Source organism: Notothenia rossii (assembly GCF_949606895.1).
Source record: "Notothenia rossii genome assembly, chromosome: 9".
Lineage (NCBI taxonomy): Eukaryota > Metazoa > Chordata > Actinopteri > Perciformes > Nototheniidae > Notothenia > Notothenia rossii.
This window is the reverse complement of record NC_136907.1, coordinates 27,013,538-27,040,181: the sequence shown is the minus strand read 5'-3', so window position 1 is coordinate 27,040,181 and position 26,644 is coordinate 27,013,538. Positions and strand designations below refer to the sequence as shown.

General features: G+C 39.5%; 1 protein-coding gene and 1 pseudogene across 3 annotated transcripts in view; both read left to right on the top strand.

Annotated features, from left to right (window-relative positions):
* LOC307017811 (glycine receptor subunit alpha-2-like) overlaps positions 1 to 7,245 on the top strand; it is a 19,307-nt pseudogene extending 12,062 nt beyond the window's left edge. The window contains exons 5-9 of the transcript XR_013810566.1: positions 567 to 704; positions 809 to 1,023; positions 2,007 to 2,168; positions 2,703 to 2,798; positions 5,348 to 7,245. The product of XR_013810566.1 is annotated as a glycine receptor subunit alpha-2-like (transcript). The remainder of the gene's footprint in view (positions 1 to 566; positions 705 to 808; positions 1,024 to 2,006; positions 2,169 to 2,702; positions 2,799 to 5,347) is intronic.
* A 6,933-nt stretch (positions 7,246 to 14,178) lies between these two features.
* nufip2 (nuclear FMR1 interacting protein 2) lies at positions 14,179 to 26,335 on the top strand. 2 transcript variants are annotated; one of them, XM_079649907.1, is made up of 4 exons: positions 14,179 to 14,691; positions 16,449 to 18,146; positions 19,217 to 19,249; positions 20,588 to 26,335. In XM_079649907.1, the coding sequence occupies exons 1-4, from the start codon at positions 14,526 to 14,528 to the stop codon at positions 20,638 to 20,640; spliced, it is 1,950 nt and encodes a 649-aa protein (XP_079506033.1). In that variant the 5' UTR covers positions 14,179 to 14,525; the 3' UTR covers positions 20,641 to 26,335. The 2 variants fall into 2 exon arrangements, with proteins under 2 accessions (XP_079506033.1, XP_079506034.1); XM_079649908.1 differs by having other exon boundaries at positions 14,180 to 14,673.
* Positions 26,336 to 26,644: the final 309 nt, after the last annotated feature.

Sequence of the window (26,644 nt, the reverse complement as noted above, 5' to 3'; positions counted from 1 at the left end):
TTAAATTAAAGTGTATATGCATCATTTGAAAATACCCAAAACATATCAAATTATAAATAATATACAGTGCAAGAATAATAATAAAAAAGTATTTACTTCATACTTCTTTAATATTGCAAAAATATTAGAGCAATATATAATAAACACAGTAAAGATAATAATACATATAAAAGAAAAGACAGGAAATGTTATTTTAGTTTGGTGTGTATTTATTTGTGATGGAATATTATTTGTAGGAGGATGATAGATGTGTTTGGTAAGAACTGACCTTTAAAGTAGATTCTAAACTGCCCTTCATTTGGAAGTATCTCAGAAATACATTTTAAAAAGTGAAACATATTAATGTCATAAATAGCAAATAGAGGCGCATAAGAGATATATCGCATCGGAATTTTTGCAAGAAAATCAAAACATTTCTGGACAACTAAAATAAAGAGAAGTTAGAAAAGTACTTGCAGCTATATTATAGTATGAAACAATTTAAATCCTCACAGCATCCCTAACCAGGGAATTGAAGTTTGAATGATGGATAACCACCGGCCTCCCCTCCCTCTGTGCTCCTGCAGTCGGCTACACCATGAACGATCTGATTTTCGAGTGGCTGGATGTGGGGGCCGTGCAGGTGGCCGACGACCTGACCCTCCCTCAGTTTGTGCTGAAGGAGGAGAAAGGCCTGGGCTATTGCACCAAGCACTACAACACAGGTACAGGACACGTGACCACCTGCGGAGCAACATCCTCCATCAGCTCTGTAAATCTACTTCTAATAAGACTGTCAGTGTGCACCTGTATCTCCCCCTGTGGTTAGGTAAATTCACCTGCATTGAGGTCAAATTCTACCTGGAGCGGCAGATGGGCTACTACCTGATCCAGATGTACATCCCCAGCCTGCTCACCGTCATCCTGTCCTGGGTGTCCTTCTGGATCAACATGGACGCGGCTCCGGCCAGGGTGGGACTGGGGATCACCACGGTGCTCACCATGACGACGCAGAGCTCTGGCTCCAGGGCCTCCCTGCCAAAGGTCAGAGGGTTAGCTATCCAACATCTCACAGTACAAACCAAAGCAAGTTACTCACTGTATGTTATATACTGTAGGCTGGGATGATATCCGGAAGAAGTGTTTTTCAGCACTGTACATGTTTCAACTTTACAAATTATTGTAACAGTCTTTGACGCCCAGGTTTCTTTTAACAATTCATTCTCAAACTAGGAATTCAATATGTTATTTCCATTTCTTTTTAAAATGAGTCCCAATGCCATCATTTAAAACTACTCCATTACAAGTAAAAGCATTGGGCACAATGTATTAATATTTATGATTGTACTCTAAACTGTACTTTAAATATCAAAACTTCTATTCAGACTAATAAAATATTCTTTTATATGGATTATTAGGGTGTCCAGCTTTATGTAGGGCTTTACAGTAAAACCTACATCAATAATGATTTGCAGCATTTTATACATATGCTTATCATATGTTTCTGCAGCAGTTGTTTTCATGTTATAGAGACACATTAAATGGTAATATTCAATCAACATTTTATAAATTAAAATGTATATGGATAAGTGTATTTCAATCTTTGTATTATCAATGATGCAAACGTGGGGATTTTTATACTGTACTGCATGTATTTTACATCTATAGCTACTAGTTACTTTTCCTAATAACATATGAAACATTGCCACAGATTATAGTATTACAACATGAATTACCGCAGTTCCCATTTAGATGCATCAATGATAATAATACATGTTATTAATAATAGTCAAATCTTGTGGACTTGTGGAAAAAAATAGTTTTACATATTTTTTGGGTATTTACAGAACAGTTTTTCAAATGTAGTTATGTAAAAGCCCTTCCACCTCTTTGTTAAACCAATGATAACAAGGTGATCCAACATTTAGCTCTTTCCACAGAGTTTGTTATCCCATGTCTTTCATGTCACTGCCTAACATGGCATGAGTGCTCATGTTATCTAATGACTCCTCTGCTCTGTGTCACAGGTGTCCTATGTGAAAGCCATAGACATCTGGATGGCGGTGTGCCTTCTCTTCGTGTTTGCCGCGCTGCTGGAGTATGCGGCAGTTAATTTTGTTTCACGGCAGCACAAGGAGTTCTTCAGACTGAGGAAGAAGCTCAAAGAGCAACAGCGCCAGAGGAAAACTGTGAGTGCACCCCACCCACTCAGCCCCCCCGGGCGCCTGTCACCTGTTATTCTCTGCGCCCAGCCATGCACGAGCTGCCCGACTCAGCTGCAGCGAGCCGGGAACTGCAGCAGCACTGACCTGTGATTAATTCTAACAATCACCTTATTCCACGGTTCTCAGCATCTTGTTGAAGAAAATGTAGGAGACAAAGTAGGCCAAACCATGTTTAAAGAGGAAATATTCCTCAAAAAGAAGCAGTGTGACAGCAGCTGCAGGACTCATTAATGCCTTGTAATATTTACAAGACAATGCACAACACATCTGCATGAATCCTTTGTTCTTATTCATCTGTCAGGAGCGTGCTGCTGAGATGTTTTCTGGATGCGCTGCCACGTAGTCTCATTTCACATTAATGTCACACTTGTGATCACTTTGTTTGCAACAGATGCTTGTTGATGCAGATTTGAACACATAGCACTGTGCCATGTTTGCAAATCAATGCAGCCTGTGTGATGATTACATTGATTACATTTGTGTGCCTCCCCCTATCAGCAGGGAAGCGGTGACAGTAAGTCGAAAGGAAAAAACATGTCAGGCAACAACACTCCTCACGGCAACGTCTCCCAGCAGTGCTCCGCCTGCGCCAAGGTACGTTCTGTCACCTGGAGCTCCTTCTACTGTCATAGTCTCACTGGATTGACTTTGCTGTGTATTGCATTTCTTGCATTGTCTTGCATCAAATTGCTTGTATGTATGTGTTAACCTACTTGCAGTGGTGGAAGAAGTACTCAGATGTTGTACTTGAGTAAAAGTAGAAGTACCCGAGTGTAGGAGTACTCTGTTACAAGTAAAAGTCCAGCATCAAAATATACTTAGTACCAAGTACCAAAAGTAAAAGTAGTCATTGTGCAGATTGGTAAATTTCAGAATAATATATATGATATGTTTTATAATGATTGATAATTAAAGTGTTCTCAAAGCTGGTAAAGGTGCAGCTAGTTTGAATGACTTTGTATACTGCAGGGTAGCTTGTGAATTTACTCCAGGTGGAATTAAAGTATGATTTAAGACTTGATTATATTTCACATCATTCATCCACATCTGCAAAGTAACTAAAGGTATTAAATACATTTAGTGGAGTAAAAGTACACAATTTACCTCTGAGTTTGTAGTGGTGTAGAAGTACAAAGCAACACAAAATCTAAATACTCAAGTAAAGTACAAATTCAGTTTACCTACAGTACTTGAGTAAGTCTACTTAGTTACTTTACACCACTGCCTGCTAGGCAGTAAACCTGATTTTGGCTCTGATTCAGTTTAAAAGCAGCCAATCAGTGTGCAGGTGTGTGATTTTCAGAGCAGAAAGTTATATACATCATCCTAAATCTCCACACTGAAAGACTAACGGAGAGTTCCCAGTAAATCCTAAGGGTCACACAGTGTGGGTCTCTCGCAGACATTTTGAGTGCTTTCTGAACTTTCTTAAAAATTTCTGCTGACTTTGGATGAGGGAGTTGGCAGGGGAAGCATTTAAAAAAATCATAAACAAGGACGATTTGCACAAAAAGTTTAGCATGGCATTTTTAATTCACACGGAAACATTAATGATTTAAGATGCTACATAAGAAATGAAATGAGGGGAATCCAAGCATAAGCTAAAGTATTTTATGCTAAATTGCTGTTTTCGCAAAAATGTGTAGATGTAATATTCAACCTCTTCACCTTGTAAAGAGCCTGCAATATAAATGGTCCTTGAAAAAGGTATAAAAAGGTCAAAAAAGTCCCTAAACCAAAAGTGTGCATAACAGATTTTGACATTGCCATGGTAACATGATGATTCCGATGTAAACCACTTCAAATCTGTGTCGCCTGACACTCTCAGACACTTGGTGACATGACTAAGATACTTTATTTATCCCAGGTTGGGAGATTGTTTTGTCACAGCAGAATTTTGACAGTCAATCTACAAGAATTACAACATTTCTTAAAAATAGAATATAATACAAATCAAATAAAGATAAACATAACAAAATAAAATATTCTCAGTAAGAAACACACATTCAGAGGAGTATCCAAACACTTTAAAATATACAGAATGCATTAGAATACTCTCTAATATGCCAATCTACCAGACATATAAACACAGTGTACTATATTTAAAAGTCACCTATTATGCTATATTTGAACAATATATTATAGGGCCATATCTATACAAAACATGTATCTGAAGTGTTTTGCTCAAATTACCAAACAGATCACCCATTGTAGCATGCCTCACACCCCTCTATTTCAGCACTGTTACTAAAGTGCTGATTCTGAGTCTGGCCCTTTAAATGTAACCGAGCTGCTGTAGAGAGTCTGCATGGAAGCCGTGATTAAACGCCATATTATGTTCCAAACCACATCAAGCATTATCTCTGAAGCAGTATGGAGCTCAAGCGCTTTCTCTATCGCGGGTTTACCACAAGGACAGTAGCTTTTATATCCGGCTTATTTAAACATACATCTCTGAGAGTTAGCGATGCTTGCTAATGTAAACACAGAACATATTACTTCCAAAACACGTTGCACAGTGTTTCTGATACAGCTCATAGTCAACTGTATATAGGTTGAGAGGGGGGCGGGACGTTGCCAGGAGTTCAATGTAAAGCCAGCCCATTTCAGTAATGACGTCAAGTTCTCAGCAAATCTGGATCAGCTCCGTTGTACCCCCTTTTTTGAGATGTGGGTAAGGAAGAAAAGAGATGTTCTGTCTCGTTACACACCGTGGACACATTTATGTATTAAAGACATCAAAAAGTGCATTTTGCATAATAGTTGACCTTTAAAATTAAGAGTTCAAATCAAGTTTTATTTATATAGCACATATAATATAATAAATACCTTACAGTAAGGTTTAACAGCACAGTTTGTGCAGAATATCAGTATGAGAAAAACGACACCCTCTGACCTTAGACCCTCACATCGTACAAGGAAAAACTTCCGGAGAAAAACCCACAGTTTAAAGGGAAAAATGGGAGAAACCTCAGGGAGAGCAACAGAGGAGGGATCCCTCTCCCAGGACGGTCCTGGGTCCTAAATATATCATGTGAGGTAGTGTAGGTTCCTATGGTACTTAAGGGCTTAAAGGTTCAGGGTTTAAGCTTTAGGCTGAAGATTTGATTGGGCCATTCTTTGCTGTGTCTTTTTCTTTCCAGGAGGATGAAATGACAAACCAGGGTTTCCTCTTCCAGAGTTATGGACTTGCGCTGTCATCCGTAGGTGTGGCAGAAATGGATGCACCGGTCTCTGACGATCTACCTCCTGGTTTGGGTTTCTACGACATCCGCAAGCGCTTTGTGGATCGAGCAAAAAGGATTGATACCATCGCCCGGGCTGTGTTCCCCATGAGTTTCCTCATGTTTAATGTCCTCTACTGGCTCACCTACAAAGTCCTGCGGCATGAAGACCTTCTAGCCGCGCCGTGAGGACACAAGGACTGGATTGTGAACACAGCGGATACCTTGAATCCTGCTTTCCTCACTGAAACATTTACAGTCCTCAGCGGAGCCCTGCAGATGCGTTGTGACTGCATGTCCAGTGCCATGGGCATTTCTATGACATGGAAGCATTCATGGGTTTCTTTAAACTTTGAATAATTTAAAAGAAATGCACTTTTCCTCCGCACTGATGGTTTATACATTGCACACCAGTGTACAGTATGAATCTTAAGTATATCACCTCACAATTTGTTACGGGAAATGTCTGTATGGCCAGATACTGTAGCTTCACTGTAGCACTTCCTCTACAGGCATACATTTTGTATTCTAATATTCCTGCTGTCAACTGTTTCCCATAACACAGGTTTCTTACCACCAAGACAAATAACATGTCATTACAAAAGAAGCAACTTTGCTTTACAGGCCTGGGAAATACATTAAAGGAAAATACATATATTTTATTTGTATTTTATTAGGCTTCGGTAATCCAGGTTTGAATGCTCTTTATTTTCTTACAGACATGATATTTATCAGTTCACATTTCTAACCCTCCTTTGTGTAATAAGAACTGGAATAATCTGTTTTTTAAATGTGTTTCATTTTAAATTACTGCATTTACTGCCTAAAGGACTGATGGATATTGTCCAGATATTTTATGAGGTTACTATATATTGATATAATGACATAGCAAAGCATAGCCAAATATAGAAGATATGTTTTTTATCATTAATCGACCTCGACCACCATCAGGGTGCAGTCATCCTAATGCACTAAGGTCTCCTCAGGTCTGCACAATGCCAGGTGTATCTGTGTTTAACCCGACTAAGTAACACTCTGAGTATAAACTGTCAAAAAAGGAAATCCTTTGTTGGTCAATACAAAATAAATGCTTTGTACCCTAAGCTAATACATAATGAGTACACTTGTTTTGCAGTCTACATACAGTCCAAATATAACAGCATGCCAGGGTCTAAACCAAAGGATGGGACTTTAATATCAGCCATGAAGTCAAACTATGAAATTCTTTAATGGTAAAAAGCATAATGTTGCTAGAAATGTTTTCCCTCTAATACTTTCCTCTGTCGGGTTTATAATTGTTCATAATTTATGTGCATGAATGCCCTGAGACGAAGACAATTTCTAGAAACCTTGCCTCATTTTAAAAATTAATATTGCAATAAAGTGAAGCTGTCATTAATATTTGATTTTAAAATGTAGCTGCCACATACAGTAGGATGACAGGGCTGCATACATCAGCACATTAAGTCTCTGTGAAGCATCAATGGTCTCTTTTTATACTGTAAATAGCAATGAGGAAATGATGAGATTAGACAATATGTGCGGACACCATAGATGAAATATAAAAATTACTTTTGATTTTTGTAATGTTCTTTACTGCTAGATAAAGTCATTGAAAGAGGTTCATACTTATGCTACTGTTTTATTGAGAAATGTAAAAATAATAAATTAAACGCCAATAATGTTTTCTGTTACATTGAGCTTATCTTAATACATAAAGTATCATTAGGAATTAAAACAAGGAAACAGTAAACAAGCAATGGTAAAGTATGCCTTAAGAACACAAAATAGTATGTCACAAATACTGTTGTACAAAAGTGAAGATTACAATATGTTACTTAGTATGTCATGTCTGAATGAAAGAATAAACATATGATTGAGATCATGGTGTGTGCTTTACTGGGAGCAGTGTTGATTGTTCAGTCAAACGACAAAGTATAGTATGTCAACATTTTCAGAATAAGAGGTCATATGTCCGAACATTTCTGAAAAACGTCATAGTAAACTGTAGTATAGAAAATGTCAGAAAAAACCACATAGTCAAATGTTGAATGAATGTCAAAAAATGTGTTTTCAAAATAAATAAGATATATAAGAATATCTTGCCAAAGGTCACATGCACATGTTGACAGCAGGGTTGGGATTTTAACCTTCAACCTGGACATTGAAAAAAATCCACTTTCCTTCTGTGCCACAAAACATTATGAACAAAAAACGACACAGAAGTTCAGGGAAATAAACATAGTATGTCGAAATATATCAGAAAAATCGTCACTGTTTGGTTGGTGGAAAATATCTGAATTTATTTGGTTCACTAAATCTGAAGTATGACACAAATAGTAAAGATATTTCTTTAAAATCATAGTATAGCATGTTGAAAAATAGTCATGTAAATTATGTTGAGAAATGTGTAACAAGTCTTAGTATAGTATGTCTAAAAAGAAAAAATACGGAAAAAAATCATATTTTATGTCAAAGAAAGTTGAAAAAAGTAATAAAATAGTATATTGAAAAATATCTAAAAGTCATTGTATGGTATTCAAATAGTATCTCTTAGAAAAAAAGACATAGTGGAGTAAGGCATAAAAAAACTATTTTGTATGTCATAAAAAAGGGAAATCATGATCTAAGATAATATTGTATTAGTTTGACTGCAGGGACATGTTTAGTTTGTCCGCAGCAAATGGGACAGTATAACAACAAGAGGCACCATTCAAGCAAAACACAAGATATATTAAATCAGTAAACAGGAAAAACATAATTAATAGTTTAAACAGTTAAATGAAATAAATGAAAAATATAAATACAAACAGTAGACTAACTAAATCATAAACATGTATGAAAAATAAATATTGTTATTGCACATAATATTGATATATCAGTGGTTTATATTGATATTGCAAATGGATGAATGGATGTCTGAATAAAATAATAAACATATGATTAAGGTTTTTTTTTAATGGAAAAAGTAGTGTAGTATGTTGAAAATCATAAGAATAAAGTCGTAGAATAGCTTGTCAAATAAATACTAAAACTATAATATGTCAATACGATCGTAAACAAATCTTAATATATTTTGTCAAAAAATATAATTAACAAACTCACAAATTCATAAAAATACACACTATGATATAAGTAATTGTATAGTAAGTCATAAAAAAGTAAATTATTTCCAAAAATATAAAAGTAGTAGTATGTAAACATAAATATCAAAACATTTAATAACAATAACAATTATTATTGGGAAAAAATATAAAAGGTAATTATAAAGTATTTCAAAAAATATCATAGCAATGAATGGTAGGCTAAAACATGATAAAAGATTGTCATAGAACAGTATCTTGAAGAATAATTAAAAAAATCATAGTACATTATTCAAAAAGAAACTATGAAGAAAATGTATAAAAGTATGGTTACATGTGCAAAATATAATGGATAAAGTCATAGTATAGTATGATCAAGTATTGGTAGATTATGTTAATGTATAAAGATGTACGTAATAGTATAGTATGTCAACAAATATAAAAATAAGTCAAAGTGTTGCATATTAAAAAAAAAAAAAAAAATTCATTTGATATGATACTTTATCTTTTTTGATGTCATAATAGTATGTCCTCAAAAAGTATTAGTGTAGTATGTCATAAAGAAACCAGACCCGGGCGACAGAAGCTGGCTTTGGGGACATGGAACGTCACCTCTCTGGGGGGGAAGGAGTCGGAGCTTGTGCGGGAGGTGGAGCGTTACCAGTTGGATCTGGTTGGGCTCACCTCTACGCACAGCGTCGGCTCTGGAACCTTACTTCTGGATAGGGTTTGGACTCTATTCTTCTCCGGAGTTGCTCAAGGTGTGAGGCGCCGGGCGGGTGTGGGGATACTCACAAGTCCCCGGTTGGGTGCTTCGTTGTTGGAGTCTACCCCAGTGGACGAGAGGGTTGCCTCCCTACGCCTGCGGGTTATGGGGGGGAAAACTCTGACTGTTGTGTGTGCTTATGCACCCAACAGCAGTTCAGAGTATACGGCCTTCTTGGAGACCCTGGAAAGAGTCCTGTATGGGGCTCCTGAAGGGGACTCTTTAATCTTGCTGGGAGACTTCAACACACATGTGGGCAATGATGGAGACACTTGGAGGGGAGTGATTGGGAGGAACGGCCCCCCTGATCTGAACCGGAGTGGTGGTTTGTTACTGGACTTCTGTGCTAGTCATGGATTGGCCATAACAAACACCATGTTCGAACATAAGGATGCTCATAAGTGTACGTGGTACCAGAGCACCCTAGGCAGAAGGTCCATGATCGATTTTGTTATCGTATCATCGGACCTGAGGCCGTATGTTTTGGACACTCGGGTAAAGAGAGGGGCGGAGTTGTCAACTGATCACCATCTGGTGGTGAGTTGGGTCGAGTGGCGGGGGAAGCCTCTGGATAGACCTGGTAAGCCCAAACGTGTAGTTCGGGTGAACTGGGAACGTCTGGAGGAGGCCAAAGTTCAGGAGGCCTTCAACTCACACCTCCGGCGGAGCTTTTCGGGCATTCCTGTGGAGGTTGGGGACATTGAACCAGAGTGGTCTGTGTTCAAAGCCTCTATTGCCGAAGCCGCGGCGGGGAGCTGTGGTCTCAAGGTCCTAGGTGCCTCAAGGGGCGGTAACCCTCGAATCTCCTGGTGGACACCGGTGGTCAGGGAAGCCATCCGACTGAAGAAGGAGGCCTTCAGGGATTTGTTATCCCGGGGGACTCCCGAGGCAGTTGCAAGGTACCGACAGGCCCTAAGGGCAGCAGCCTCAGCCGTGGCCGAGGCAAAGCAGCGGGTGTGGGAGAAGTTCGGAGAAGACATGGAAAAAGACTTTCGGGCGGCACCAAAGTTGTTCTGGAAAACTGTCCGACACCTCAGGAGGGGGAAGCAGGGAACCATCCAAGCTGTGTACAGTAAGGATGGGACGTTGTTGACCTCAACTGATGGAGTGTTAGGGCGTTGGAAGGAGCACTTTGAGGAACTCCTGAACCCGACAACTCCGCCCTCTATGTTAGAGGCAGAGATGGAGTATGACGGGGGATCGACACCAATCTCCCGGGGGGAGGTCACTGAGGTCGTCAAACAACTTCACAGTGGCAAAGCCCCGAGGGTGGATGAGATCCGCCCAGAAATGCTGAAGGCTCTGGGTGTTGAGGGACTGTCATGGTTGACACGTCTCATCAACGTTGCATGGAAGTCGGAAACAGTACCGAAGGAGTGGCAGACCGGGGTGGTGGTTCCCCTTTTCAAAAAGGGGGATCAGAGGGTGTGTGCCAATTACAGAGGCATCACACTACTCAGCCTCCCCGGGAAAGTTTACTCTAAGGTACTCGAAAGGAGGGTCAGGCCGATTGTCGAACCTCAGATTGAGGAGGAACAATGCGGATTCCGTCCTGGTCGTGGAACGACGGATCAGCTTTTTACTCTCGCAAGGATCCTGGAGGGGGCCTGGGAGTACGCTCATCCAGTCTACATGTGTTTTGTAGACTTGGAGAAGGCGTATGACCGGGTTCCCAGGGAGTCACTGTGGGAGGTGCTGCGGGAGTATGGGGTGAGGGGGTCTCTACTCAGGGCCATCCAATCTCTGTACTCCCAAAGCGAGAGCTGTGTCCGGGTCCTCGGCAGTAAGTCGGACCCATTTCAGGTGAGGGTTGGCCTCCGCCAGGGCTGCGCTTTGTCACAAATCCTGTTTGTAATATACATGGATCGGATTTCGAGGCGTAGTCGTGGGGGAGGGGGTCTGCAGTTCGGTGGACTAAGGATTGCTACACTGCTTTTTGCAGATGATGTGGTTCTGATGGCTTCATCGGTCTGCGACCTTCAGCACTCACTGGATCGGTTCGCAACCGAGTGTGAAGCGCCTGGGATGAGGATCAGCACCTCCAAATCTGAGGCCATGGTTCTCAGCAGGAAACCGATGGACTGTCTACTCCAAGTAGGGAATGAGTCCTTACCCCAAGTGAAGGAGTTCAAGTATCTCGGGGTCTTGTTCTCGAGTGAGGGAACAATGGAGCGTGAGATGGGTCGGAGAATCGGAGCAGCGGGAGCGGTACTGCAGTCTCTTTACCGCACCATTGTGACGAAAAGGGAGCTGAGCCAGAAGGCAAAGCTCTCTGTCTACCGGGCCATTTTCGTTCCTACCCTCACCTATGGTCATGAAGGATGGGTCATGACCGAAAGAACGAGATCGCGGGTACAAGCGGCCGAGATGGGTTTTCTCCGCAGGGTGGCTTAGGGATAAGGTGAGAAGTTCGGTCATCCGGGAGGGACTCGGAGTTGAACCGCTCCTCCTTCGCGTCGAAAGGAGCCAGTTGAGGTGGTTCGGGCACCTAGTTAGGATGCCACCTGGGCGCCTCCCTAGGGAGGTGTTCCAGACACGTCCAGCTGGGAAGAGACCAAGGGGTAGACCTAGAACCAGATGGAGGGATTATATCTCTTCTCTGGCCTGGGAGCGCCTTGGGATCCCCCAGTCAGAGCTGGTTGATGTGGCCAGGGAAAATAAAGTTTGGGGCTCTCTGCTGGAACTGCTACCTCCGCGACCCGACCACGGATAAGCGGGAGAAGATGGATGGATGGATGGATGTCATAAAGAAGTTATAGTAAAGTATGTAATTGGAAATGTTTAGTCTATAATGTCATAAATAAGTAATATTAAAGATCTCAAAAAATAGATTGTATAGTTTGCCATTAAGAAGTCATTATATGTCACGAGTCATGACTTTATTTCGATAAATTTCCCTCGAAAAATGTGGATGGGCCAAGAATTGTCATGTATAAGAAACGAGTCCTATCAATGGAAAAGATTATGTATATATTGATAAACAAAATGCAGTTCATGATATCTGAAGATCCTTTATGTACCTGAAAAACACCCTTTATATACTGAATACTTAATCTTAGTTGCGGTCTGTACTGAGTTGATGGGGTAAAGGGAGGCAAAACAGGGTGAAAAACAGTTTGCAGTGTTTTAACTCCCAGAATTTAACAATAAAATATTCTTTAAAGTCACAAAAACATAATATATAGACAATTAGATAACCAAGAGGTATTCCATATGAGACTCAATAAATGAAGTGCAGTTTAGTGCTGTGTACACAACCCGATCCTTATGTCTGCCACCAGAGGGCGCTGTTGTCTCTGTTATGCCCCACATGATCCATGATGCATTCTGCCACATATCAGCCGCATACAGTATGTGAGGAGAGGAACTATGAGTATTATGAGGTATGGTATGTGAAATGATAAATTAAACAAACCATCCTTTTCTCTACAAATGAAAAATTACTTCCACGATAATTAAATATTCAATATCTAATTATTATAATTGGTTTTATTATCCAGAGCTGTATATAAATATATATACAGTATATAAATAAACAGAGTCATATTAAAACTACACCTCCCAGAGTGAATTCGTTTTCAGTGCTGGGGCCAATTATTTTATGAGCGGGGCAAATTAAATGCAGGACAGAAAAGATAAAGACAGTGATGAACATTTTAACATTTATAGCTTTGCATGAAGTCATAGTACAGAAAAATACATTAAATACTATTATTGGTGTTATTTTTAGGTAACATCATTTGTTTCAGTAGCTACAATGTTATTAAATGACATTATGAAAAACTAAATGCATTCCTGGTAACTTGCTAGTTACGGCACTACTACCTAAAACTGTATCATCATTATAAACTCCTCTTATGGACGGGGGTGACAGCTCATTGTTACAGGGGGTCTTGGCCACCGTTGCCCCATCCCCTGAACCGACCCATGCGAGGACCAATGCTTTGAGCCAGATCTAATCATCAAATCAGAGTATGATATAACATAACAGACATAAATGTATTCCAAATAAATTCAATCCGAGAATCAGGATCGAGTTTATTGCCAGTTACGTTTACACATAGGCATACAAGGAATTTGCTTTGGTGTATGATTGTGCAAACATAAACAACAAGGAAATAAGTTGTAAGAGAAGATCAAATATAGAAAAATTATACAAATACCTGTTTATGTTTTGCAATGATGTAATCCTCTCACTCATATGTCTCTCTATGTGTTTTTGCGTGTGGGCAAATAACCTAAATACACATATTTTTAAGGTGATATTTGTGGGGGGAAATAAAACTGAACAATTAATATACATATAAAATATACCACACACAGTCAAATGTACTGTCCTCAAAAATCTGATGTGATTTTAAGTCCAGTAGTGAGTTAAAATGCATTTATATTGCTTAATTGCTACACTTTTTAAAGTACATGTTGCATTGTGGTGCGCTCACTACAATCATAATATCATAAAAATATTTAAGATGTGACTTTTAAAGAATGTTATTTGTCTCATGGATGCTGTTGACTAGTTTAAACCATAGCTATTGTAATTCTTGAAGAGATTAAAGGTGAGTATGGGTACATAAAGTCTTATAAGCCCCATTAGTAAAACTCTAGTTCAAAACTAGTCAAGAGCAATCCTAAAACGCTTATAATTCAGTCAGGTCTATGTTGTGTACATATGTATATAATAAATCAGAGTACAATACATGTGAATAATAATAAATGAATTATAATTCACTTTAAATACATAATACACACTATATGGCTTATAGAAAGCATTACTTTTTTTTCTATTGGAAATGTGGTAACATATTTGAAAATTAATTATGAATGTTTGACTATAAAGTTGCTTTTCTATTTTTGAGAGAGCGGCTGCTCTCGCAGGGACCCTCCACCAACGTGTCCACTGGCTGGAGACGTGGCAGCGGCTCCGGTCATATGATTTTAGTTCACACACGAACCCCACCCCGAAAAGATTTTTTTATCTTCTATCACGTGTCCGTTATTTTTGTGTGAATCATCTACCGAGATCCGAAAAACTCTGCAAAATATCCCCTGCATATCTCAGCGCAAAAACTAGACACGGAGTTTAGTGGCGGTGACCACCCAAAACAGTGCCATTTTTAGACGTTTACTGCTGACGCTTACAGAGGCTTCAAATAGCTTCCGTTTTACACTGGTAGTGATTGGACTATCCCGTACCTACTCTGTGAGCTAACATATTGGTTGAACAAGTCCGACATTCTACACTTCAATGGAGGAACAGCCCAAAGATCGGGCACAAGAAAGGCAATACAACCACCACGGAGAGGACAGACAATCTACTCAACATACAACTTGTCTAAAAAATGATCAGAGCCACTTCCAGCTCCAGCATCAGGAAACGCAGACGAAGAAAACAGGTTGGGCCATCCGGAAAAGTGAGCTAACGCTTGCTAGCCTTACTCAGCTAATGTCAACGAGCCGACTAGCATTTGCTAGCTTTTAACTCCGCTCAGATTGAGTGCTGAGCATACCAGCTAGATTTCAAATCAAACTATTTGCAGTGCCCTGGGTAATTTGAGAAACGTCACAGCGGGTGAATGGCTAACCTATTGGACCGACAGTTAGCCACTGTTGGACAAGAGACCATGTAATACGTTAGCTAGGTGGCTAGCTGACGTTGCGTGACAGTTGTCGCTGGTTTGACATATCGGGGATTGACCTTGTGCGCCGGTTTCAACACTCGTTTTCTATGGCAAATACTACTAAATACTTTCAGAAATCCGACTGGGTCACCATGTGTTATATATGCATTAACCAGTATGCTTGCATGGTGATTCGCGTTGAACAGTAGGCAGATATCTACCTGATTCATTTCAACATGCTTGTGTCCAGTTTAGGAAAGCGAGCCGGCTACACTGGAATGTTCTGAGCTGCCATTTCCTGTCGGCCATGTTAGAATATCACTGCGAGCTAATGCTACAGTTACCCGGCTACTAAATACTTTTTCCCAACCAAGGTACATTGCAACACTGACATTTCGTTGGTCTCTTTTGTCTACTTATGTTATTGGTGTTACGTGGCTGTCTTACGGCACAGCCGACTATTATCAGTGCCAGGGCTTGCTAATGCCCAACGAGTCCCTGGCTAGTTGATATTAGCTAACGTTAGCCATCTTTGACAGGCCTGTTGCATGTTGTCCAGTTAACGTGAAGCCACGCAGCAACTCGGTAATGACCAATTGATACAAATACGGTTTGCTGCAACTAAACAGACACTGTAACTGTCGAAATAACGTTTAATGGCAAATAAAATAATAAAGGGCCTCTGTATAATACAACTAAGTGAAGCAAGGCTACATGGAGGTGCTTGTGCTGTGCCCGCAGACATGAGGGACAGCACCATTGAATTTGAAGCCCTAGGTTGACGCAGCCGTGCCCATGTCTCTGCTCTTTGCAATGCATAGACCTATTTCTGGTTCACTGCCACTCCAAATATATGTCATATATGCTGCTGTGAACCCTCCCATTACATCTTGCAGCAACTGGTATTTGATGTCAGATCAGATAATCTCAAGTTAACATTCCAGTATGCAGTTTACTTTTGTGAGGTATATTGCTTATAGCTTGCTAAATACTGTGATCACGCAGCTCATCTTTGAATTTACCGTTATGTTAACACTTCAACGTGAACTAGCAATGGCAATTTATCTGTTTGTCTCACTGCTCTGGTTAAAAATATGCCCGGCCACATTGCTTTTTTTAAAAATGGACTAATTTATCTGTAAAGAAAGTTAACTTTGAACACACAAAAAGGCCAAACATATATATTTATGGTTTGCATAAGGAAAAGTTGCAATGCCAAATGTGATTGAGCTGGATAATTCATAATGGGGTTAATTTAAAAAAGGACTAATATAGACACGAAGAATCCTAATATTTTTTTAGGTTCTGTGAGTCAGGGAGGTCCTATTTCTTATTGTTGCTTTACAAATACTTTACCAAACATATGTTGTAGAGGTACCTTTTTTTTTGTCTTTGCATGACTTCTATTTTGTATTAGTGGGAAAAAAATTGGCATAGCGTTTTTGTATTAAGTACCTTTTTATAAGTTGGGGCAGTTCTCTTTAAGCTAGTTGAACACATGTCTGAGGTTTTGTATAATTTCATCAAACTGATTGTGTTTTATTTTTCAGGCATTAAAAAAGTAAACATCAGTGAGGAGGAAGGGGAGAGGAATCCACATCTGTCTGATACTGTTCCTATATCACATACCCCCAACAACAATGGTAACAGACATGCAAGTAATACAAATGCGAAGCAGAAATCCTCCCAAAAGCTGTACATGACTGTTCCAAAAGTGAGCAGCAAAGGACTGGACCTTAACAAGAATATGGACCTTAAAAATGACAAGGAAAAGGCTCTGGATTTGAATCATCATGAGAGCCAACCTTTGGATAAAAAAGACTCTTTGTTGCTTCAAAATGGCGTTGTAAACTGTGGCTTAATTACAAATGGCTATTCTAGCAAGGACAATGATGGCAGCGGCTCTGAGGGTGGATATACTACTCCGAAAAAACGCAAGGCCAGATGTAACAATGCCAAGAACACTGATAATGTGATAAGAGAAAAGGAAAAAGACATGCAGCAGGGCAACACTACACAAGAACACGTTGCTTTTAATGTGGAGACAACTGAGAAGGGGATGACTTCTAGACTTGATGGCTTTAGAGCAGCAAATAAAGTAGAAGCTCAGTCAACTGCTCGACGGGCTGTTGTATCAGAGGCTTCAATGGGTGAATCTCAGAGGAAAAACTCTGATGGTAAAACAGCTGGCACTTTTGGTAAAAAGACTGAGGAAAGGCACAAATCCAAGCTTTCCTCACCTTCAAAAGAGGACTCGTGGACTTTGTTCAAGCCCCCTCCGGTGTTTCCTGTGGACAATAGCAGTGCAAAAATTGTTCCCAAGATCAGTTATGCAAGTAAAGTGAAAGAGAACCTCAACAAAGTAGCTCAAGGTGGAGGAGAGGCACTGCCTCCTCCGGTTAGACTGTCACAGGTCCCCATGTCTGCTATGAAAACTATCACCTCAGCTAGCTTTACTAATGGCCCTGTTTCTGGAAACGGAAATGGCTGCCCATCAGTGGGTACCTTCTTTGCTCCTGCTGCTAGTAGTATTCCACCAGCCCCATCTATTTCAAGTGGCGAGAATGTAGCATCTCCTTTGGAAAGTAACTGTAGCTCTACAACCAGTCCTGTAGATGGAGAAGCATACGAGCTTAGAAAGTGTACTCTTTTAATTTACCCTTTAAATATGCAACCTGTGCTCCCTAGTGCTCGTCATCTCGACCCACCGGCTGCTCAGACAAATCAGAAAGCCCTGGGAGATATCTTCCAGAATCAGTGGGGGCTTTCCTTCATCAATGACCCCAACTTGGGTCCAGAAGGAGGAGGAGGTGGCCAGGTGCCTGCAGCGGACAAGACTACTGTGGTCACACCTCAAAGCGAGTGTCAGGCTGCTGCTGCCAAGGCTGCCCAGCCATGCTTTGATGTGAGCCCATCTTTTTTAGAGCCTGGCACTTTGGCTCAAAACCCAGAGAAAAGGACTTGTGCTCCTTGCAATGCGTCTAATGCTTGTTTTCCTGCGTGTGTGATGAGTGACGAGGATATCAAGCTGCAACCATGTAGCCAGCAGAAGACAAAAGTTGAGGCCAAGGGTGCAGGTTCTGCTGTTTCTGCTGCCGGTAAAGACAACGGTGCTAAGCCTGCACAGGGCCAGCTAACCACTGTGTTGTTTGGCTCATCCAAACAACAGGCTCCCACTAAAGACATTGGCAGGAGCTGCAGCTGGGGCTCCTTCGATATTAAAGCTGCTGTCACTTATCACACTAAAGGTAACTTTGACTGCTTACTATTTTTATCGGTTAAATTATAATTTAATTTGTTATGGTTGAGATTTATTTCCAGGTGGATCTGGGGACACCCGTGGTTGTTCAGTGTCACCAAACGTTCATTGTTTTAGTAAAGAAGTTGTTAAATAATTAATACTGAAATCCCTAAGTGTGCTGCCTGTAGCCTGTGACTCTTTATCTATAAGCTCACAGAGGCTTGAAGAGGAAAACATACATATACCTCAATATATAGATATTGTGACATTATTGGAGAGTTTACTGTTGGTGCTCTAACAAAATACCCACACAATGGGATTTTTGACAAATAATCACCAGTAATGTAGATATGCTGACAAAGTGGGTGAAGGCAAATAGTAAAACAGAACAGTTTGTGTCATCACTTTAGAACAACTTTTAAACCAGGATAGACATCTAACACGATCTGAGAATATCCATAATAAAGTCTCGTATTATCATATGATGATATATTGCCAATCCCTAGTATTGCTGGCACTATAATTGCTTTGATAAGAAAAATTACCCGCATCCTACACATTATTGAAGATCGTCGTAATTACAGCTAACCTGTATGGGAGAAATACATTGCGTCTTTTGTAACTGTTTCACAGTCAAAGTAGCTGTTTTGGCAGCCGAATGCTTTAAATGTGAATCATTCTGAAGTCATGTTCGGTGTTGTCTAGTAGAAGCTTAATACAGCTTTTATCCGATTAGGGAGAGTAAGAAAGTGGGAAGAAATGTAGTCCTATATTTATGAAATCAAATGAAATACTGTTGCTGGATAACTACTGTGAATCCCTCTTGTGCGTTAATGCAATTTGAATCTAGTGCGGGAATGATGGTGGCAGACTTTGCCTTTTGGATCTACTAAAATCTTAATGATATCTTTAAGTGCCTACAATTCTTAAGGAATGTTAGTGTTATATGTATGAAACAATGCATTCAGAAACTAAATGATACATTTTGACATTACATATTTTAACAGAACAGTATTGCATTTTCTGAAAATGTTCTTTATGACCTGAAATAATGCCTCTTCTGTTTTCCTTCAACAGAAATGGAATTCATTTTCAGCCTGCAAAAACAAGGTAAACTGAGCTTGTAGCCCTCACTTCTTCATCTTCCATTTTCAGAAATGTTCAGGTCCTTCAGTCTTCTCAAAAAGATTTAGATCTAGAAAGGTCAGAACATGTAATATAATACAAGATGTGTTCTGGTGGGAGTCCAAATCTGAGGCTACTTATATTCATACATACATGTGCTGAACCAAGTGCTTTAGGCTTTTGATTCTGATCCAAATGGGATGCAAATGTAAAAAAACAACAAGAATGATTTCATTATTATTAGCTCTTTTGCTGTTTGGTATTTCAAAATACCCTTTTTCATAAAAAAAAACCCGGCATTGCAGCTTTTAGCTGCACATTGTCAACATAAGAAAATGGGTGATCAAGACTTGGATGCAAACAAGCTGAATCTAAATATATATATCTTATCTATTAATCACAAAAGCACCTGCATATGAGATGTAAAATATGAGAAGATGGTAAATGTTTGCCCATGTTTCACTTTAGGGCTGCCTTTCAATAGTGATAGAGAAAGATCCTGAAGCTTGTATGGTAATTTCTTTACCCTAAATAACACTTTGGTTCTAGTTTGACTGTAGAGCAGCATGTGCACAGAGGCTGCATTAAAGCCCACAGTGGGCCCTTCAGGCACAGATAGCTGTATATCATGGACAAACATCACATGAGAGTTCATCTTTCAAAGTTAAATGCCACATTTATTGTATAACTAAAAGTTCAGGAACATAAGCAACCCAGAGTAATAACTTAATGGCACTCAAATGACTAACATAATACTGGTGTACAGTCAAAACAGTGTGTTGAGGCTGTGTTGAATACACATTTGAGCCAATTTGGCTAGGGCCGGGTTTAGTGTCAAGATTAGTGTAGTTACCAATACCAATGAAGGTACTTTTGATACTCGACTTGGAGAAAAAACATATTTTTCAACATAACTAGTTTTTTCTTTTAGCAAATGAAGCAATGTCGTTATTTAGATTTTAAATGGTTATTTGTTTTTCTACTAATGATACTGACCTTAAGATCCAATCTCTGTACCTTTATTGAGGATGAGGGGACAGTGTACATAAAAAAAAAGAGAAAAATATCAATTGAAAACATTTTAACGAAATATAAATATGCTATTAAGTATGTCCCTGATTGGAGCAGATGTTTGTCTTTTAAGCTTGCTGTTATTAAGTAAAGTCTACAAGAGAAAAACCTATAGACCTTTATTCATCTCTAGTCAATTGTTACATATTATTATTATTTTTTTTAATGCACTGGCCCGTGGTGCAAAAGGTTTCCCTCGGGCAAAGTATGTTGAGTATCCCTAAACTAACCTTTCTCCCCCCTCTGCTGTAGATCCAAAAAGAGTGGTGGTTTATGATGAGACCAAGGACGGACCTGATCAGTGAGGTACTTACAGTACTTTCCTTCTTCTCTTCTGGGTGCTGCGATTATCTACCTGGAGTCCTGAATCCTGTTGGACAGATAAAGTGACAACTGTGAAAACATTGATAGTTTAGCATGACAGATTTTTCCTTGGAATCTCCGATGGAATAACAGACTTCTTTAGGGGCCACACACACACACACACACACACACACACACACACACACACACACACACACACACACACACACACACACACACACACACACACACACACACACACACACACACACACACACACACACACACACACACACACACACACACACACACACACACACACACACACTCTCTCTGGAGGGACGTTAGGAGTTGATCGGTGCCTCTCCAACACGACAACTGAGACTTTGGAGCTCTGCTAGTTGTTTGTCTCATGGCTCTTAAAGGATGATGTTTGGGAGTTCAACAAAAGGAAGGTGTCATGGATTGCACCTCCCTAAGCCTTTTTCCTGTTGAACTGCAGCAGCCGTCAGTCCGACTTTGGGATGCCTCAGTCATTTCTTCTTCACGCATTCAAATGAGTTCATTGTAGATATGTTAGACTTTTTACATACACATCCGTGTGCAAGCTTGAATCTACCGTGGAGGAAAAGGAGAACACACTTTGCAAAGAATGCCTTGAAGTTGTGGAGTTCAGATCTTTGGAAGCTCAAAGGTGAGGTCCCATCCAGGAAGGGAGAACCTTGTCTTAAGTTCTCAAGGCAAAATCAGAGCCCAGGAATTCAAACACTTGCTTTTTTCTTTTTCTACTTGCCTGTTTGTCTGCCCTAACATTAATGTGTTATCTGCCCTGCAGTATGACCCCAGAGCACAGGTACAAGAGTGCCCAATCTGAAGGAAAGCGACGCCCCTTCATTTCATTTTTACACCAGGTCTCCGTTAAAAGCAAAAATATTTTCATCTTAAGGCTTCTAGTACATTTCATGCAGATTGATATGAGGTCAGGTCCTAAATTCCGACTCATTTAAATATATATCTTCTAGTATGTGAATCCTTGATTTAGGAATTAACTGAGCGAGCAAGAGCTACCAATGAGCTCTTTGTTCAGCAGCAAGACTCAGGATGTCCATACAGAGGTTTTTGGGGGTTTTCTTTCTATGTCCAAACTGTTCAATTCCTATTGTCAAAGGAACATGTGTTGCATTCTACGACTGATTTTTATTTCTGTTTTTCTGACTCAGCATCTGGTCTTTTACTTCTCTGTCTTACGGCATTGTATTTCTTGCATGTTTACTGGAGGGAATGAACACGTCAGAGGTTCATTGCCATACAAAGATAACAGTAACACAACAACAATGGCAATACTAATCTTCTTGGTTCCCCTCCCCAACTACCCACTTAGTGTTCAAATGTGAAAATGAATTATATTATGTTTTACTGTTAACATTTTTACATTTGCAAACCAGTGTGCAATAACACCGTGTGATCCACACACAGTGTGTAGGGGTTATATGGAGCTACGTTATCACCACCAAAATGCTGGTGGGGTTTGTTAAAAAAAAAAGTGCGTTTTCAGTTTGTTGCACAAATCCTAAAGTGGATTTTGCTAAGGAGCTCACGTTAAAAGATCTAATTAAGTCTAGGGAGCCCAAATTCGCTAACTACTAATTGGCCAGCTGTGACATCACTCATCTCCATCTCCAGATCACGATCGCTTTATCCAACATGGCAAAGGAACTGTTCAGGTTCCTGTTCTTTAGAACAGTGGTTCCCAACCGGGGGCACAGGGACCCCTAGGGTTACTTGGGGGGTTTAGGGGGTACGTAGAAAGATTAGGGATTGCTAAATATTTACACACATCAAAACATCAATTTTTATAAGCCTTGTGTCCAACCCCCTAAACTATCAAAGCTCATGAAGGACAAGCAAGCTGAAGTGTCTCATTAAAATCTCTAGGCTTAACAGAATATGTTGAAACTGCTAGAAGTGAATCTTAACATTATTGTTTTTCATTCATTGACATTAAAGGTGGGGTATGTAAGTTTGAGAAACCGGCTCGAGATACACTTTTTGTTATATTCCATGGAATGCTCTTAACATCCCAATAGCGATGAATATCTTAAATGCTTTGACAAAAAATCTATTAAAAAATGTCATCTGTGGAAGCCGTAGCACCGTAAAAAGCACGACCAATCATTTGAGCCGGCCCGGCTAAAGTAACTGGATGGCCTACCTGCCTGTCAGCCTTCCATCTGTGCACAAACTTATCTCGTGCCCTCATTGGTCATGTGCGCGTTCGTGTGTGTTGGAGGAGATGCTCTGTAAGGAAGTGGCAGATTTTCTCCGGTTGTGTATTTTCAAATTCTAGCGCACTCGAGCTGGTTTCTCCAAAATTACCTACCCCACCTTTAAGGGTTAATGTCAAGTTTAAATGCTTTTGTATTAAGGTTGAGTTATACAAGTCATTTTCATGTAAGGAGCAGTTGGGTTGAATACAATTTTTTAAAAGAGTTTAACACAAGAAAAAATGTAGGCGAATCATCACAGATGAGTGTAGGGGGACACGAGACAAAAAAGGTTGGGAACCACTGCTTTAGAATATATGATTTGGTTAATGTGTGGATCAATAGCACTTTATGTAAACTAATTGCTTTTATCTTTTAATTACAAGAGAGATCTATGTATTGACAAGAAATACTAGTTGAAAGAATGGCTCTGGGCTGTTATTTAAAAAAAAAAAAATACAGAATTATTAAATGTAACTCAGGTAGTGTTAATAAAGCCATGACTATGTTAACTATTGTTTTTTTGCCAAACGGCCCCTGTCATGTGATGTACTCAAATTGGAAATGCTCAATTGAAGTCATATTTTTTTAATTTATATATATATATAGATATATCTATATTTATATATATATATATATATATATATATATATATATATATATATAGTCTTGTATGATGTGTGACAAAACACCAAATACTCTTGAGGAAAACTGTCATGGCGTGCAAGGTGCTCTCGGCGTCATTTGGGGCTCTAAAAATATTTCCTTTTTATTTCCCCCTTTAAAAAAAGAAAAGAAAAAAAAGATAAATCACATTGCTCCACGCGCTGTTTTCTATGTATACTATACTGTAATCTTGCAATTTTGATGGTTCATTTTTCTCCCATGTGTGTTCATAGTGAAGCACCTATTGATTTATTATTGCTGAGGATCAGTGGTGTTTCTATTGGTCGGCTCCATACTGGGTATGAGCTTTTAAGTACACTTGTTTCCCACTGTGTCCTGATTTAGGCAGCGCTGCAGCTTGTACTCGTGCAGAGCCAGTTGTCTTGACATGTCTTATCTCAGTCAGCTATTTAAACAACTTTCTTTTTGGCTTCCATTGTACGGCATGTTATGGAAAAGTACCCTCCGAGTTATAACAACTGTGTTGATATGAGAAAGCATGGGCATTTTGATTTAATATTGTCCATTAGCATTTAGACTTGTGTTTTTTTTCTGTGCTTGTGGAAATTGACATTTAATCCGGCATTAAGTTACACAATCCTCACAATTGAATTTTTTCTGATTGTCCATAACCCATCAACAAAGCAACACAATCAGGTTCACATAATGGTACATGCCAAATTGTTCAGGCTGAAAGCATCATCCTCCACGGACAGGGATGCATCTGTAGGCTCCTACATGTAAAACAGGGTGTTTAAAATGAGTAGTACGTGGTGTTACTGTAGTCTTACGACCTTTTTCTTTCAAAACTAAAAAAATATATTTTGTCTTGCTCTTTGAGAGGATGGTCCTGTCCAGGGAAATCAGAGAATCTCCCATCCTCCCACCCCAAGGATGGTCTTTTGAAGCACTTAATACAGCAAAAAGGCCATGTTGAATATGCATTTCTTAAGATGAAGCTATTATTTAGCATTGTAGCCTGCAAACCAAAAACAGGTTCTTGAAGCCAAGTACATGGTTAATCAGTGATCGGGGGGGGGGGGACGAGTGACTGTTGAGAAAGTAAAGCCTGATCATGTGGAGTCTCTGTCTCCGTCCCCTCAGGATGTGCAATCACCTCAAGGACTGATGCAGGCTTCCAGGCAGTGAGTGGCGAGCTCGGCCTCGTTGTATTTGTGGGTGTGTGCATAGCGAGTTCTTCCTATTATATGCAAGTTCCTCTTATATTTCAATCCCCCCCCCCTCCCCCTTTTTTGTTTCATGTTCAGGTGCCTGTGTGAAAAAAATATATACTTTTACAGCAATTTTGATTGTTTAAAATCTGCTTCCAGCATATATCCGTGCCATTTATTTTTGTTTCTTCATTCTTTTGTAACATTTGCAATGCTGTTTTAAGTTTTCTTACAGCTAATCCTATGATTTCGTCTTTCAAGCGACATGGACGCAGCTGAAAGCAATGAGATTTGTATGTGTTTTGTAGGTTTTGAAATGTGTAAGCCAAAATCAGTTTGAATGGGACGGATGACGAGCTCTCGCTGGCCTATACTCATGCCGGTGCATTTGTCGAGTTACTGTCTGAAGTAGCACATCATTGATTTAAACTGATTTAACAAATTTATGTTTTAACGTGTTTTTAAAAAAGGTTTTATTTTTGAGTTAGAACCTAATTTATCCATAGATGCACAAGTAGGATGAGACTAAAAGGAATAAATGATACAGAAAATCAAGATGTCTCCTTTTTGTGAGTTTTAGATGATTACGTTACTGATAAAGACTGACCTATGTTATCCCCCAACAATAGCACCGTTAATGTTAATATATTTGAACTCTTCCAGCAGATTTTCTACAAATGACTAACTCTTCAGATAGTTGAGATGGAGTGATGAGACTCACTGCATCCCAGAGTTCCTCTTAATATATTTTGTATTTGTAGTGATCATGTTGTGAGGGAGTGAGGTATTAAAGTGCGGTTCAACAACTCTGAAATCTGCTATCGCCAAAGGTACACTACTCAGATATTCAGCTAGTGAAGGGCAAGCGCACAGACTGGGGACGCGTGTTGATGATGTCATAACAGGCTGGAGTTTATAGTGAAGAACAGAAGTCACTACTGTTGCGGCTGAATGTCACTTTGACGGTGTGTGAGAGCAAAAGATAAAACAAATACCAGAAGTGCTGCTTCTCCTTCATCCAGTAATCAATCGTCTGTAATGGGAAATGCTGGACTTTGGTGTTTGTGCTCTACTTAAAAACGGTCCCTTCTTTAAACTGCCTTTTTGTGGAAATGTTTTAATTGAGGGGGCAAGACACCTGAGAGGTAGTGTTTTTGAGTTCACACATGAATAATAATTTTAAAAAAAGGGCAACATGTGTCTACAAGGTTTAGTCATGAAAAGAGGCGATGTGTTGCGCCGAGTCATCTTTTGTTCTGTTTCTGTGTCACCTCAAATGGCTGTTGTGCGTGTGGATTTCTTTTTGGTCTGCTCCTCCTTCTTTTCACTTTGATATCTCTTGCCCCCCTAAAAGATGAGGCAACAGCATTTTTCTTTCTCAAATGTCTTACAGGTCGACATTTTACGTTTTTAAGTGAGCAGTCTGTTTATGTTTTTGTTTGGAATTTAACAGAAGTGTCACATTACAATGTTTTTTTTAAAGCATGATAATAACCCTCAAATTCCAAACAATGTAATAGAGTCGATATACAAAAAAAAAACTTCCAGTGTTCACGATTTTAGTTTCCATTAAAATGTCAAATTTTCATGAAGAATACTGTGTTTTGTGTTTGTGTGTTCTGCTTCTCTTACACTTCTGTTCACATCTGTCATAGAGTCAGTAGATCAGCCTGATAACAGGAAGAGTCGGCTTCATCGTGTGAGCACTCAGAAATAAAACCCCTTAAAGAAACTGAATCTCTTCAGAACAACACTTGAGGATCAGGCGGTATAATGTATTGCAATATAATATATAAACGTTCCTATGATATTTAATAATGTACAAATACTGTTATAGTACTGGAGTATTTATTGTGTGCTACTTTATACTTCTACTCCAATATATTTACTTTACTCCACTACAT

Coding starts and splice junctions, on each gene's coding strand:
- nufip2 (XM_079649907.1), top strand. CDS start 14,526: ATGGAGGAACAGCCCAAAGATCGGGCACAAGAAAGGCAATACAACCAC. Junction 14,692..16,448: donor AGGTTGGGCCATCCGGAAAA/GTGAGCTAACGC, acceptor TTTATTTTTCAG/GCATTAAAAAAGTAAACATC. Junction 18,147..19,216: donor TGTCACTTATCACACTAAAG/GTAACTTTGACT, acceptor TTCCTTCAACAG/AAATGGAATTCATTTTCAGC.